This window comes from Myzus persicae, unplaced genomic scaffold, assembly GCF_001856785.1.
Source record: "Myzus persicae strain clone G006 unplaced genomic scaffold, MPER_G0061.0, whole genome shotgun sequence".
Lineage (NCBI taxonomy): Eukaryota > Metazoa > Arthropoda > Insecta > Hemiptera > Aphididae > Myzus > Myzus persicae.
Genome location: NW_019104444.1, coordinates 699,716 through 714,219, shown reverse-complemented (window position 1 = coordinate 714,219; position 14,504 = coordinate 699,716). Strand labels below are relative to the sequence as shown.

General features: G+C 30.7%; 1 protein-coding gene across 2 annotated transcripts in view; it reads right to left on the bottom strand.

Annotated features, from left to right (window-relative positions):
- Positions 1-1,407: 1,407 nt before the first annotated feature.
- LOC111042195 (sodium-dependent serotonin transporter) overlaps positions 1,408-14,504 on the bottom strand; it is a 33,245-nt gene continuing 20,148 nt past the window's right edge. Inside the window, exons 5-11 of one of the 2 annotated variants that reach the window (XM_022326724.1) lie at positions 13,718-13,852; positions 13,392-13,620; positions 13,233-13,331; positions 12,866-13,011; positions 5,369-5,569; positions 3,607-3,777; positions 1,408-2,812 (exon numbers count right to left, since the gene is read on the bottom strand). In XM_022326724.1, coding sequence (XP_022182416.1) covers positions 2,693-2,812; positions 3,607-3,777; positions 5,369-5,569; positions 12,866-13,011; positions 13,233-13,331; positions 13,392-13,620; positions 13,718-13,852 — 1,101 coding nt within the window. In that variant the 3' untranslated portion in view covers positions 1,408-2,692. The remainder of the gene's footprint in view (positions 2,813-3,606; positions 3,778-5,368; positions 5,570-12,865; positions 13,012-13,232; positions 13,332-13,391; positions 13,621-13,717; positions 13,853-14,504) is intronic. The other variant, XM_022326723.1, reaches the window with a different exon arrangement.

Sequence of the window (14,504 nt, the reverse complement as noted above, 5' to 3'; positions counted from 1 at the left end):
AAAATTGGCCTTCGAGTAACATGAGTTGTGAAACCAATTTATTTACTTTCTTGTTTAAAATTTAAAAATTTTCTATGTACCAAATTGTATTGTTAAAATAAGTATAAAACGAGTAGTGGATAATATAAATTTATGTATGAATTTATTTTAAAAAATATTTATAAATCATTTTATTATTGGTATTTTTCATTTCAAAAATCCATTTAGTTTATCAGAGTAGAAACTATAAAAGTAGCTAATTTACTACCAAATAGATTCTTAGAGTATCTTTTTTTCATACGAAAGACAACCAAAGAATATCAAGGAATTGAGAAAGATTTTCATAAGAAGACATTTTGAAAACACAATATTTATTTTATTATTTTTAGCAATCGGTTATAATTGTTTACAAGCTATTACCAAGCAGTAAAATATTCATTGACTTGGCGATATGATGAAATTATTTTTAATATAATATTTATTAATAATAATAATAATTATAATAGTTATGTTATAATAAATATTAAGTGTCAGACCATAATAACATAATTTAATGAGTATCAATTATTATTATTAGTAATATAATTACTTAAGTACTACATTAATATATTTATAAATTTATATAATTATAAGACGATCAAAATGTTGTAACATTACCAAATTAAAATCTTACATAAGAAGATAAATTAAAACAAATTCTAGAACTATCTGAGAGCATGGTGTAAATAAGTTTAATAATTGTTTACCTTTTGTGGGAAAAAATTTCAACTCAAAACAGGGTGACTATTATAGTAGTTTTAATCCACAAGTGATATAATTCTGTCCTACTGACTGGAGAAATGCGATTCGACTGGGTATTGTGAAAAAGACTAGATAATGGCACATTCGTTTAGGTTGTACCCGATATGATTTAATATTTATTGAACAATTTATTGATGTAAAATAATATATTAATAATATATTTATTTGGTGGTTATGCTTAACATAATATTAATAAAAATAATAGTAGTAGGTATATGTTAAAATATTATGTTTGGTAGTGTCAGACCACAAACGTACAATATTACAACATTTAAGTAAATACACACACATTGCAACCTGTTGTATGTCGCAATAACGATAGTAATATTATTAAAGAAATGTAAACTCGGGTATGTTTTATACTTTATAATAATATCTGAAGTGGGTATTCAATAATAAATTATATCAAATTATATCGTGTCCAAAACGAATCATTGATAAATATGTAATATACTAATATATCTTCTTCTTCACGAACGACACTGTCGAGAGAATTTTCGATTTTACGGACACGATTTTACAAAGCTCTTTTACTACACGGTAACTTTCGGTTTGGACCTAATAATGTCTGTTTAAGACGTCATTAAAAAACGTATTCTACGATATTATGGAAAAGACTAATACACACGTTATTATAGTCAAAATGCAGCAGTAAATGTGTACACACGTGACTATAATACGATAAATTTATGACTAGAAAACATTATACTTGTTACCGCCGTTTGACGACCAAAATATAAAAAACCATAATATGATCATATATAATCATACAAAGTATTAACACTCCTACAGGTATAATAATAAATATAGTGACCTGGACTAAACGATTACGATTACGATTATAATATTCATTGTCTAACGCTCGATAAATTACGTAAAAAATTATACATCACAAAGATTAAAAAATAATATTACACATAAACTATTATTAATATTATACTCGTTTGTACAACACGTCAGATGGTATAATAATATGATTTGATCAGAACATTTTGTTTCGTAAGACTTAAAATAGTTATATAATATTTTGTTATTAACATTATAATATAATATAGTATATATAGTATCTATACGACTATCTTCTATAATAAATAATTAATAATTATATTTTGATAATATTATTTTGTATTTAGTTATATAATAAAAACGCACTAGAACTACACAGTATGTCTGCTGCACTCTTAGTTGCCTAAAAATATGATCAGACATCATATTATTATCCGCACTACATTAACTCGCATCTCGTCTCGTCGACGGATGATTATTATAATATTATTATCTCACACTGCTAAATTATGTGTCTATCGTGGACACATTATACCTAAAACACTAACCACCTAAATCGCGGGTACTAAAACCGTTCGACACAGTCTATGACGTTACATCAATAAAACACTATTTTCTTAATACCTAATATTATTTATTAATGCCTAATACTATATTTTATTAATAATACTATTTAGGGCACTAGCTGCTATATTATGATATAGTACTACACTACGTACACGGTGGACAGCAACCTGTTTGACGTAGACAGGTACTACACGTGAGCACACGACTCATCTTCGTTTGCCGTCGTCGTTGTCGTCATATTTTTCAACGGTCGTGGCGATATTATACGATTACTGTGATAACATCTTCCGTATCGTGCCGTACGGAACGATCGATATCCGGTATAATTCCGGTGGCGGACGTCGAGAACCGTTTATACATATTTTATGTAATATATATTATTATTATATGCGACAGAAATAACCCGACTTGTCGTCGCATTCGTTTGGCAGCGACTTTTTCCGCTGTTGTCTTTTTGCTATTATTGTTGGTATTGTTGTTGTTGTTGTTGTTGTTGTTGTTGTTGTTGTTGTTGTTGTTGTTGTTGTCTTGGTCGGCCGGGTCAGACGAGCCATTCCAATCAGACGTGCGTGCCGCCGCCGCCCCCGCCGCTACCTCCGCTGTGCACGGCCGACGCGATTGCCACGATGCCCCGGTCATCCGGTTCCGGGTCTTCCGGTTTCATGGCCAATCTGATTCTCTGAAAGAGTCAACGGAAACACAGATTTATTCGATTATTAATATAATGATATACGATTATTATTATTATCATTGTCGGTGTTGCTGCCGTCGGTAAACCTACGAGGTAAATCTAATTCAGAAGAAAAAATTCGATGACCAATACATATTCCTTGAACGTTTATTACTAAATTAGCATCTACTTCATAATAACATAATGAACAATTAATGTCAATAACGGCTATAGCGTGACGTTAAAAAATCCAGACACAGTAGAAAGTAAAAACTGCTTATACAATAAAAAGTAAAAATTGTTCACACGGTAGAAAATAAAAATCGTTTATAGTGAAATAATTACGAGATTTATCTGGCAGTATAAACGATAGACATACCAAGTAATAAATAATAGTGACATAAACCTAGTCTCAACCTTGACGTTTAATTTCGATGGCGGTTTCTGCCTTCTGGTAACTAATTGGATATAGTTTATACTTAGGGAGAATCGAAAGTATACATTTCCTAGTACCTACTAAGCAAAATGTTCGGGAAAACAAAAAAAAAACATTATGTACCTACGAGAAAATTGAAATGTTTACACAAAACCAGTTTTCATCGAATTCGATTTTGTTTTTTTCAAATATAAAAACGAATACCCTTAGAGACTTGAAATTGTAACCAAATATTTATTATAGCATATAATATATAGTTTACAAATATTAATTTTAGGATAATACAATTTAATCATTAGCCATATTATTTAAATATCAATAAATCATTTTAAATATTTACTGGGTGAAGAAAAATTAAATAACGAACCTGCATGAATGAACCCGGTGTCTTGCACACCTTGTAAATGAAGTAAGCAGGTATGCAACTGATCGAAGAGGCAGTCATCAACCATCCCAAATTAATACTCCAATCCGGGTAAACATACGAACCTCCAGCCATCATGTCTTTGTATCCCAATATTGAGAACACAAAAATTATCTGAAAATGAATAAACCTATAGTTTCATAAAATAGTTTTTTTTTACTGTTAGATTTTAAGAATAAATGATATTGTAATTTTATTCATAAGGAATACAAACATCTTAAAACCCAATTAATATTATATAGAATAATATCCCAATGGTATTTAATTTAAACTTTTTGTGACACTTAAGATATTCAAGTTTAAGAATAAAATAAATGCTTAACCTAATCGCTATTTTTTATTCATTTAAAAAAAAAGTAAATAAAGTGAATATAGGGTACACTTATAAGAAATGGATCTGTTTTTTGAATACACATATAGCTATGAAATTAAAGAAGTTATATCAATGTGCATTAATGATTTGTTAACGTAAGTGTTAAAATTTCAACAACAACACACCAATTAATTACATAACTTTATCCATTGAAATAGGCAAACTACATTTTCTTAATGGTGGTATATACTACTATTAAACAAATTTAATTCCGAAATAAATCTAACCCAGTGAAATGTTCACTTCAATAGAAATCAACAGATTAATTTTCGATGACTTTCTTCTACTTTTAATATAATTTACATACAAATCATCATTGACAAAATTCGATGTTTTAAAAAAAAATGCAATAAATCAATCACGAGCCATTAAATAGTGTTTAAGGGACCATGTTAACCCACTATGGCACTATTAAATTTTAAATGAACGTAAAGAGCGAACAACCCCTTGCATTATATTATTGTGATAGTAAATTTGTTAAGTCGATTTTAATAGTTAACAAATCCCAAAATTAATCAGTCGAATTTGAATTTAAAGAAAAATAACATTAAAATAAGTGAACTCCCGACGAATAACGATTTGAAACATTTTCGTAGGAAAGAGTTTCGTGCAGCAGTTAAACAATTTAATAAACCTGCGTGATTCAAACGAATTTATAATGAACACGATGGAACTCTTATATTATCATGAACAAAGACATAATACTAGACAAATATTTAATATCAAAGTACCTACAATGCTCAAAAAATTAACACAATCTACAATATCTACATACTTATATATTGGTCCAAAATTTTACAATATATCACCTTAAGAAATTTAAGTTGCTTAAGTTAGCAACTCTTTAAAAATTAAAAAAAAAAATTCACTTTGGCTAGTTACAAGAACAAAATATAGACAGAGTTTTCACAAATATATTGGATACGGCATTACTTATTATATTAGCTGGACAATTTTAGTAATTGTTAAATTTAGTTTTTATTATAATATTATATTGTATTATTTAACTATACAATGTTTGCATAATACTAAATTATAATATCATATTTTATATACAAAAAAAAAGAAAATATCTATATTAATATTCTAGTTATGTGAGAAATGTATACTACAAATAATTATTATTTAATTTATATGATCTACTTAAAAAATGTATATTTCAAATTGTAAGCCCGTGGGCCGCCACACGAACATGTTCTTGAAAAATTAATAAAAATAAAATAAATAAATAAATAATCGGACAGCCAAACATCTATAAAGCGATTGAAAATTAAAATTTCACGAACGGAAAATGTATCAAACTGTACCTACCCATTGGTGTGATGGACTTACCAACAAAAACGCGGGACTTATGTAGCACCAACACAATCTCCAGAACAGACCAGGCCTGTGTCCGATCATCATTTCGATATCGTTTGCGAACCGGTCCACCCCGTACACCCAACAGACAGCTGCTGCCTCGACAAACACAACGAACAGTATGGCGATTCCCGGTCCGAATACGTTCAGCAATGTGATTAAATAAACTCCACCCTATAATATATAATATTACAAGTACGATAATATTAATATCACGTTATTATTATTATTCACATATAGATATATTTTATGCACGACAATGATATTATTATACATTTATACATAAACTAGTTAATCCCGTGCACTTTGTCACCCGTTAAAATAATACCAACTCTCTGCGTACAAGAGACCCGCTATCGTGACGATGCGAACAGTATATTATCAGGTAAGCAAACCACCTGTGGTGGACTGCGGTAACCGACATGAGTGCATACTCCTTGTGAATAATATCTTTTGTTTTTATTTCATTTTTTATTTTGATTGTGGATACGCCGATGAACGGTTATAAGTGCAACTCGGTCAGCTTGTTAGGCTGAAATTCTATTTTTTAAACCTGATCTGCCCGATTGACCAATATGGCAACCAAAACACAAAATATTAATTCCTACTAAAAAACTAAGAAAGTAGCTCGGAAAATTAGTTATTTATCGTTTGCAAACCGATCCACCCCGTACACCCGATAGACATCTGCTGCCTCGACAACACAACGAACAGTATGGCGATTCCCAGTCCAAATAAGTTCAGCGACGTGATTAAATAAACCTTACAGTATTTACAAGTGTGATAACGTTAATGTCACGTTATTATTATTATTATTATTCGCATATTTATATTTATGCACGACAATGATATTATACATAAATTATAACAATATAATTGTATTTTGAATGTTAATTAATGACGTTTACTCAAAACATCTGAATTGTAATATTTTGTGTCACTGGACGGTCACGATAACGCGCATTATAGTTAGAAGAAACACTCTTGAAAAAAATAAACAGTTTTCTAATTATTGTTTTCAATTAAATTCTTCCGACTTTCGGGTTTAAACATTGAAACAACCTCAAGTAGACCGAAGTAGAAAATTAAATTCGTACTGAAACATGTTTTTATATGAGGCACGTCGATGATATTATAATCTTCTGAATTAAGAACTAATTATTATTAAATTAAACGGTTTACAGTGGATCTTAATTAAAACGGAATTCCGTCTCTAACAACACAATTTTCCAGAAATAACCACGAATACTAAGAATCGTCCGAATTAAATTTGTTCGGTTTCTTACCTATCTGATTCGAACAATATTGTTTTATTCGTGTACTTTTATTATTAATTCATTAATTTTGTTTTATACGTCATTATTTTCGAGACAATGATTTTCTATATTGAAATTCAGTAATAAAATTTCCCTAAATCATCAGTGTTTAAGTTTTTAATTCTTAGAGTGAAATCTAATAGGTAGGTACCTAATAATTGTAATTGTATTGTACTGCGTAAATGTTTTTATTAGATAGGTACGTCAAAGTTCAAAAAAACGTTAACTACACAATATCCTTTTGTAACAGTAAATTATTATTGGCACCTCGAGTTCAAAAATTCGAAACAAAGTATGTGTACACGTAATAACGTGTCGTTTTGCAATATATTTTTGAAAAACGGTAAAACTAAATGTTCACATTATACAATTCTAAGAACGTTAAAAAAAAAAACAACAATAAACGTCATGCCGAATATTTTATGACGTTAACTGCAAGGTAAAAAACAACTTCAGACTCACGTTCAACCGTGAACATTTTGTGACTGTTTTTCAGGACCAAAGGATCCTGGAAAAAGCACATCATAATAATATTGTTTATAAGTACCTACATCGATATAAGTATTAGTGGTACGTAATTATACTTTATCGTCATTATAGTCTACCCACCGCCCCCCCCCCCTATCACCACCCACACGACCAAAACCTACCACCGTTTAATATATATAATACTCGTATACAGTGTGTTGAATATAAACGTTTCACACACGTTATAAAATAATAATAACAATAATATTATATTGCGTCCTCGGTGCACTTGTGGCACCGACGACGGCACAAATCACGTGCGTCCTGCAATCCCCTCCTGCAGGAGCAGTAGCAGTTGAGTCCTGCCACGCATTATATTATGTTATACTCGGTGTGTGCGAGTGTGTGCTCGACACCGTATTATATATTAAGCATTCAGCAGGAGCGCATATATATCTAATGCCGGCCATTAGCGAATCGGTCGACTATACGCGTTCGGTGGAAATTAATGACCGACCGCCACTAACTTTTGACCTATCAAATTGGATTCAACGAGCAGGGAGCTGCCCGATCTTTCGGCGGCGGTGGCCCGACGGCCGCGAGATACACGACATTCGTTTTATTGCTCTCGCCACTTCTCCGTTAAAAGCATTCGCGTTCCTCGCAAAGTCCTTAAGCGCATATAACGCGTATGGCAGCGGTGCCTCCCCCTCCCCAAACCCAGGACCCGCCAAAATAAACGGACGATTAGAGCGGGCAAATGGTTTTCGGACGAGATCGGTCTGAATGTTCCTATACACATATCGTACGTGATATCGATATACATATATATATGTACGTTATTGTATATGCTTGAGCGATCGAACAACACCTTTTTAAAATACCAATATATAATGATAATTGACGACTGCCACGGACTCCCCCGGGGGCTGAACACTTACAACCTGCACTCGTCGAAACCAGAAATCCTTCGAGACTTCGGTTGTAAATAAGTAATAATCCTTGAAATCACCGAGACCCGAGGGTATATTATATAATAATGTAGTGTGCAGGGTATAATAGAGTAGTCTATGATGGGTACCCGTTAAAGGTAAACAGGAAGACGAATAATCAATAGGGTTGCCGTATTGATAAAAGCTCATAAATGTACAATAGAATACGTTTCCGTCGTCGTCATTTCTCGAGTATTTAAATGTATTTTCGTGCCGAGATCTCTTATACCGCAGAAGCGCCACCTTAAGTACGAAAAGAAGAGAACTTCGTAGAACATTTCAAACGATGGCGTAACGTGTTGCACAGCTTTCGGTTGAATCCGGAATCGCATATAAATCTTAATTGTTGTGTGCTCAACAACAAAAATATTTTGAGTACATAGTTTTGTTCGCTTGTTTATTTAATAATACACATTACACACAGCTCTAAAAAGGAACATTTATCTTAAATGTTATACGATGATAATGTTGTCTATTGATAGAAAATATTGTTCATTTAATTATGAAGTTTGATCATTGATAACAAACAAATTGCGTCGAATGCATACGAAATCAGATTGGGGATGGTCGGAGCAGCCCCGAAGAAACAAATACTTGGTAACCCGAGGAGCCATTAAAACAACAAAATATATTTCATGTATAATAAATATGAATATGTGAAAGATACCGCCCTGCTTCAAAATCTTCTTTTGCACCTATGAATCCGGCTCCGAATGTAATATAGTAGATATAGGCACAGTCAATATTAATCACGGGTGTTCAGTCGTGGCAAATGTATAATATTTAAAAGTGAAAAAAACTAGGCGTCATCAGTAGTTTAATAAAGAAATAACAATATAATAATCGACGATTATTTTTATTATTAAGAATGTCTACTAAGAGTAATATATTATAGGTACTAGATAATAAGTACGTTGCAACTATTTTATTTTTTCATTTGATTTCAGATACAATAATATTTATGGTATTGAACTTATAAAGCATCATAATATTAAAAATACGAAATCTACAACAAGTGTATTAATTAGTAAATTACTAAATTAATGTACTTCAAATGGTCGTACAAATAATGTGGTCACGTATCAAGTTGATCACATATACCAGATGCCCGTTGATCGTACCCATGTACACATTGCCAATTGACTTAAATCTTACCTAAATTATTGTAATCGGCAATAATCATTACACTGTAAGACATTGCACTATATACAGTTCAATATAATATCTAAAGGTCACCAGTCATCTCTTAACTCATGGAATTTGGTAGTGAAGTGTTTAAAATTATTATTTTCAATAGGCGTGCCTTCAAATTTCATTAAAGTCAAATATTTCATAGAAGTTATGAGTAGTTTCAAATATTTCCAGATTGCTTGCAGCATATACTGATTTAACATTTTTAACGAAAAACATCAAATTGAATAAAATGATTTGGCAAATCGTATAATAAGATACCATTTATAAAATTATAATAATAATAATTTATAATTATACGTACTATTTAATAGAGGTAATTGAAAAAAATCAAAGGGAAAAAAATCCCCAAACTACAATTTTTCTTACAAACACATTTCTCTCAAATTATTTAACAAATATTGTTTTTAACGCTAATTAGTGCAATTACTAATTATCATTATTATAAATATTTAATAACAAATATATAATTTATATATGTATAGTATACACATTGTATACTAGTAATATTTTGTTTGTACTGCGATATTATGTACAATTATTAATTCTGTAAAATTAAATTTCTAAAATATTTTTTTTTTTTACTTTTCCCATAACATTTGGACGATAATATATTATATACTATGTAAAAATTAAGAACTTCAATGTTACCTATTGTCGTGTATGGTGTAGTAATGAAGTGTATACCAATAATAATCTATAATATAAGGTAATTATTTGTACTATTTTACGTACATCGATATCATTCAATATATTTCTATATTCTTATGGTATGTTTTGAACTGTGACTACTTAAATTAATTTTATTATTATTGTTAGTATTATGTGGAGTATTCAAAATATCTGTATATGCTATATTTTTAACTTTGAGTACCTACATTCATTACCTAACTGTTGTTTGATAATTATTTTTATTTTTATTTTATAACCTTTTAAATATCTATCATCTATATATAAAGTAAAACTTGAATAAATACCTCCTAATAATATCATATTATCATATTTACATTATCGTCAAAATATTATAGGAAACGTAATATTTTCAATTTTCAATCCTTAGGTATACAAATTGAATATTTTCTACATTTTAAGTACATATTACTACACCATAAGTATAAATTTGTAATAAAATATTAATAATATTGGTAATTACACTAATTATCGTTTAAAAAAATATTTTTTCAATAATTTGCAAGTGTGTGAGAGAAATTATAGTCTGTAGATTTTTTTTCTAGGGTCCGGGATTTTTTCCCGGGGTTCTTGGTCGGGGGTTTTTTTCGGAGATTTATTTCCGGGGATTTTTATTCCACAATTCATTATACGATCGAATTGACTATTAAGTATAAAATTCATATATACACACTGCAACCAATGTGTACATTCGATTAATGGGGATCATATTATAGCTTGAAAGTGATACACTTTACAAGCTACCGAATTTTCCATGACTAAATTTGTAAGAACATTTGATGAACATTCGTATAACAACTTATTAATGGATTTGTTGTGGTCCTTATCAATTATCATTGTATCTTTAGTAAAATGCTTTATGAATTTAATACATCTAATATTGTGTCTGTAATAAAATTCACACTTTTATGGTTTACCTACTACCACCGATTTATATTAACTAAACGAAACTACCCCTTTACCATTTTCCTTATTAAGTCCTTTTTCCAAATGGTCAATTAACGATCGGTCGGCGTGAAATTGAACCATAATAAATAAAGACTACCCATTATTAATTGTTTTCCTCCATAAAGTCCTTAGCTTAATATTAAATTCACAATTCTGAAAATTATAAATATCTAGTCCCCAAGTATATATTATATTAAATATAATGAGAATGTGATAATAAGTTTCAGATAAACTAACATTCAATTAAAAATAATTTTTAAATATTATAAGTGAGTATAATTTATTTTCTAACTTAAAATTGTTTACGGACATTAAAATCATCATACCAAATGTTTTAAGTACAGATTAAATAAAATCAGCATATAAATAAATATAATGTCCCAGTATTATATAAGATAATATCGTATTTCATCATAATATTACGATATTATTAAGAATGGAAAAGATTTTCAAAATATATTAAGTTATCCTTAAAATGGCTGGCATGAGGAAATATTCTATTAGATCAAACAATAATCGAACAATAACTAACTTAGCCACTCTGGCACCGCGTAAAGTTTTTATTTTTAATTGGTTCAATCGCTAAATACCCTATTGTTTGATGTTTGCTGACAATAAGCAATTAAATTTTAGTAAACTAGTGAATAGCTGATCTGCATTGTGCTGTTAATTTACAATCATTTAAATACTGTGATTTGGTGGACAATTTATTTAGTCTATTAAGTGTTTGAAAAAAATAAAAACAAAAATTAATTAAATATTTTAGTTAAAAATAGTTAATTATATTTGACTTAATTAAAATTAGCATCGTTGAAAATCAGTTCATTGTTTTTGATTCTTGTGCAAGATTATAATATAATGTTTGAACGCGTCATTTGAATAATAGAATTTAAGCCCACTAAGTAGAAGTCATATTTTCAGCTCAAAAATACAAATTCCACCAAGAATACGAATAAACTGAAAATTAAAAAATATCTACGAAATGAAAACTCGGGTAGGTATATAAAAATTATGCAGTTTGTCATTCTTAAAGGACTTTAAACAAGAATCCATTACCTTGTAATATCAAAATAAAATATTTACTAACGATCTGTGAGATTGTAGCCTTTAAAGTCTTGAAATTATGTAAAATATACTGTCTATTGAAATACATATTATTAAAGTTGACAACAAGCTTATTCATAAATATCAATAATCAATATACTGTTGAATATTTTTAACGAGCAACTATCAACAGTATATTATTTTAATATCATTATTAAATATTGATATTATAAATTTATGGTATAGCAACAGTTTACAAAAAAAAAATGAAATCAATTACCGATAAGGTATTTTGTTTGGCGTTGTTATTTTTTATTGACACCTAATAAGCCAATTCAATGTTCAAAATGTTACATTTTATGAAAACATGGGAAAGGCAACAGCTTATCATTTTTGGTAATTTAAAAACATGACTGAGTTCAGTGCAGCGGTTTTCAAAACATTCTTTCCCGAATATAATTTAATTTAAACTTTGAGAACTGTATATTACTTTTGACTCTCACCAAATTACGAGTGATAACTGATAAAGTAAGGAATGTCTTTCAAATGGAAAGAGTTATTTTTTTTTGTGACACTATTTTTCTCAATACGAAAATATATATTATATTATACAGACATCTTCCCAGTATTAATAATACACATTTTATTGGTATTTGCAAACTGTTAACGAACTACAGAGATATAAATATCCATGAATAATTAATTTATACTGTAGACAAAATTAAGTACGAAACCTATAATGATAACTCCTCATTTACGTAGGTAAATTAATATAACTCATAAGTATAATTAAGTGATAACATAAAAATTGTGTTTCTTACGTATGTAGTAGTTGGCAATGATAGTATGTAAATAACTGCTACTAAACCGGCAACAAACAATTCTCTGTGTCGCTTTAATACATTCGGATATTCATCACAGAGACCAGTTATGATTGCCTCCAAACCACCGAATGTACTGTCCAAACCTATATCCAAATAAATATTATATACGTCATTCAGTTAAGGTATCTATAACAATGTTTGTTATTAATTTTGTAATTTATAAGAAAAAAAATATTAAAAATGAATAGAATTTTTATCGAATAAAATAAATCACGAAATTTATCGAAATCCATAAAAATGAATACTGACTGTAACACGCACCATAAACAGGTACTAATAACTAAATTTAAAATCATATTAATACCTAATGTGATGAGTAACAAAAAGAATATCAGTGCCCACATGACTGAACCGGTCATCATGGCGATCGCTTCCGGGTACACGATGAACACCAAACCCGGTCCTGTAAGTCAAAAGAAATTAAGTAAACAATGCGTTAAAGACTTAACATCCCGAGACTTACCTTCGGTCCCCACTTCGGATATACTCTTGTTTTGTACGTGTGCCATGTAACCGAGCATGGTGAATATAACGAACCCGGCCAGGAAACTGGTGAGAAAGTTTATCGAACTGGTCAGTATGGCGTCCCAATAACAGTTGTTGTTGAACTTGTTGTAGCTGGACAGGGCGAGAAGCGTGCCGAATCCTGGGCCCAGCGAGAAGAAGACTTGAGACGCCGCGTCTATCCATACCTGGTTGACAAAAAATTTTTAAAAAATACGTCCGACGATAAGATGAAGGACGAAAACGAGAAAAAATAATTTACGATTATTAATAGTCAACACTGACCTTAGTGTTAACGAGCTTGTGCCACTGCGGCGTCAGGTAGTATCGTATGCCCTCCCCTGCCCCCGGTAACGAGATGCCTTGAAACAGCAACATGAACAATACAACGTACGGGGCGAGGGACGTTACCCATACGGCCTGAACAAAGAACAGAAAACACAGTCTCATTCATCGACATAATAACTTATGCACAACATATACCTATACATTTTACACACATATATGGTACAAACACGCTATAGTGAATACATAATATTATTGTTATACAGTTCGCGTGTCTTTCGATCCGCCAAGTATAGGTATAGTCGGCGTGTGAGTAGTGTTTATCGTCCGTGGCGATAATATTATACGATAGGTAGCCGACGTATTTAATCAAAAGTCTAGGGACCGATCCGGCCCTCCGAGAAAAATCAAGGGGGGGGGGGGTGGAAATCGCACCACACAACGGTTCAATCTATAATTCATTAGACGTCAAAGAGATAAAAACACGAGTAATAAAGGGAGTAGTGGATGCGAAACGGCGTTCAATCACACTGCACTCTCTCTCCCCCATCTCTCTCTAGTCGCCGGTCAGTCTGGCGCGTATAAGGGGCAGACGATTTTAAAAACAGTGAGCATAATATACGATAACAGATTCTTTTTCGTCCCCACAGCCACACCGCACCGTATTATACACAGTACACACCATATACCTCTCTACACGTACCATACACTTATCGGTAATGAACCGAGCTCACTGCATATATAATAATAACAAGTCCCACGCCGACTACTTAGGCTGATTGACTGC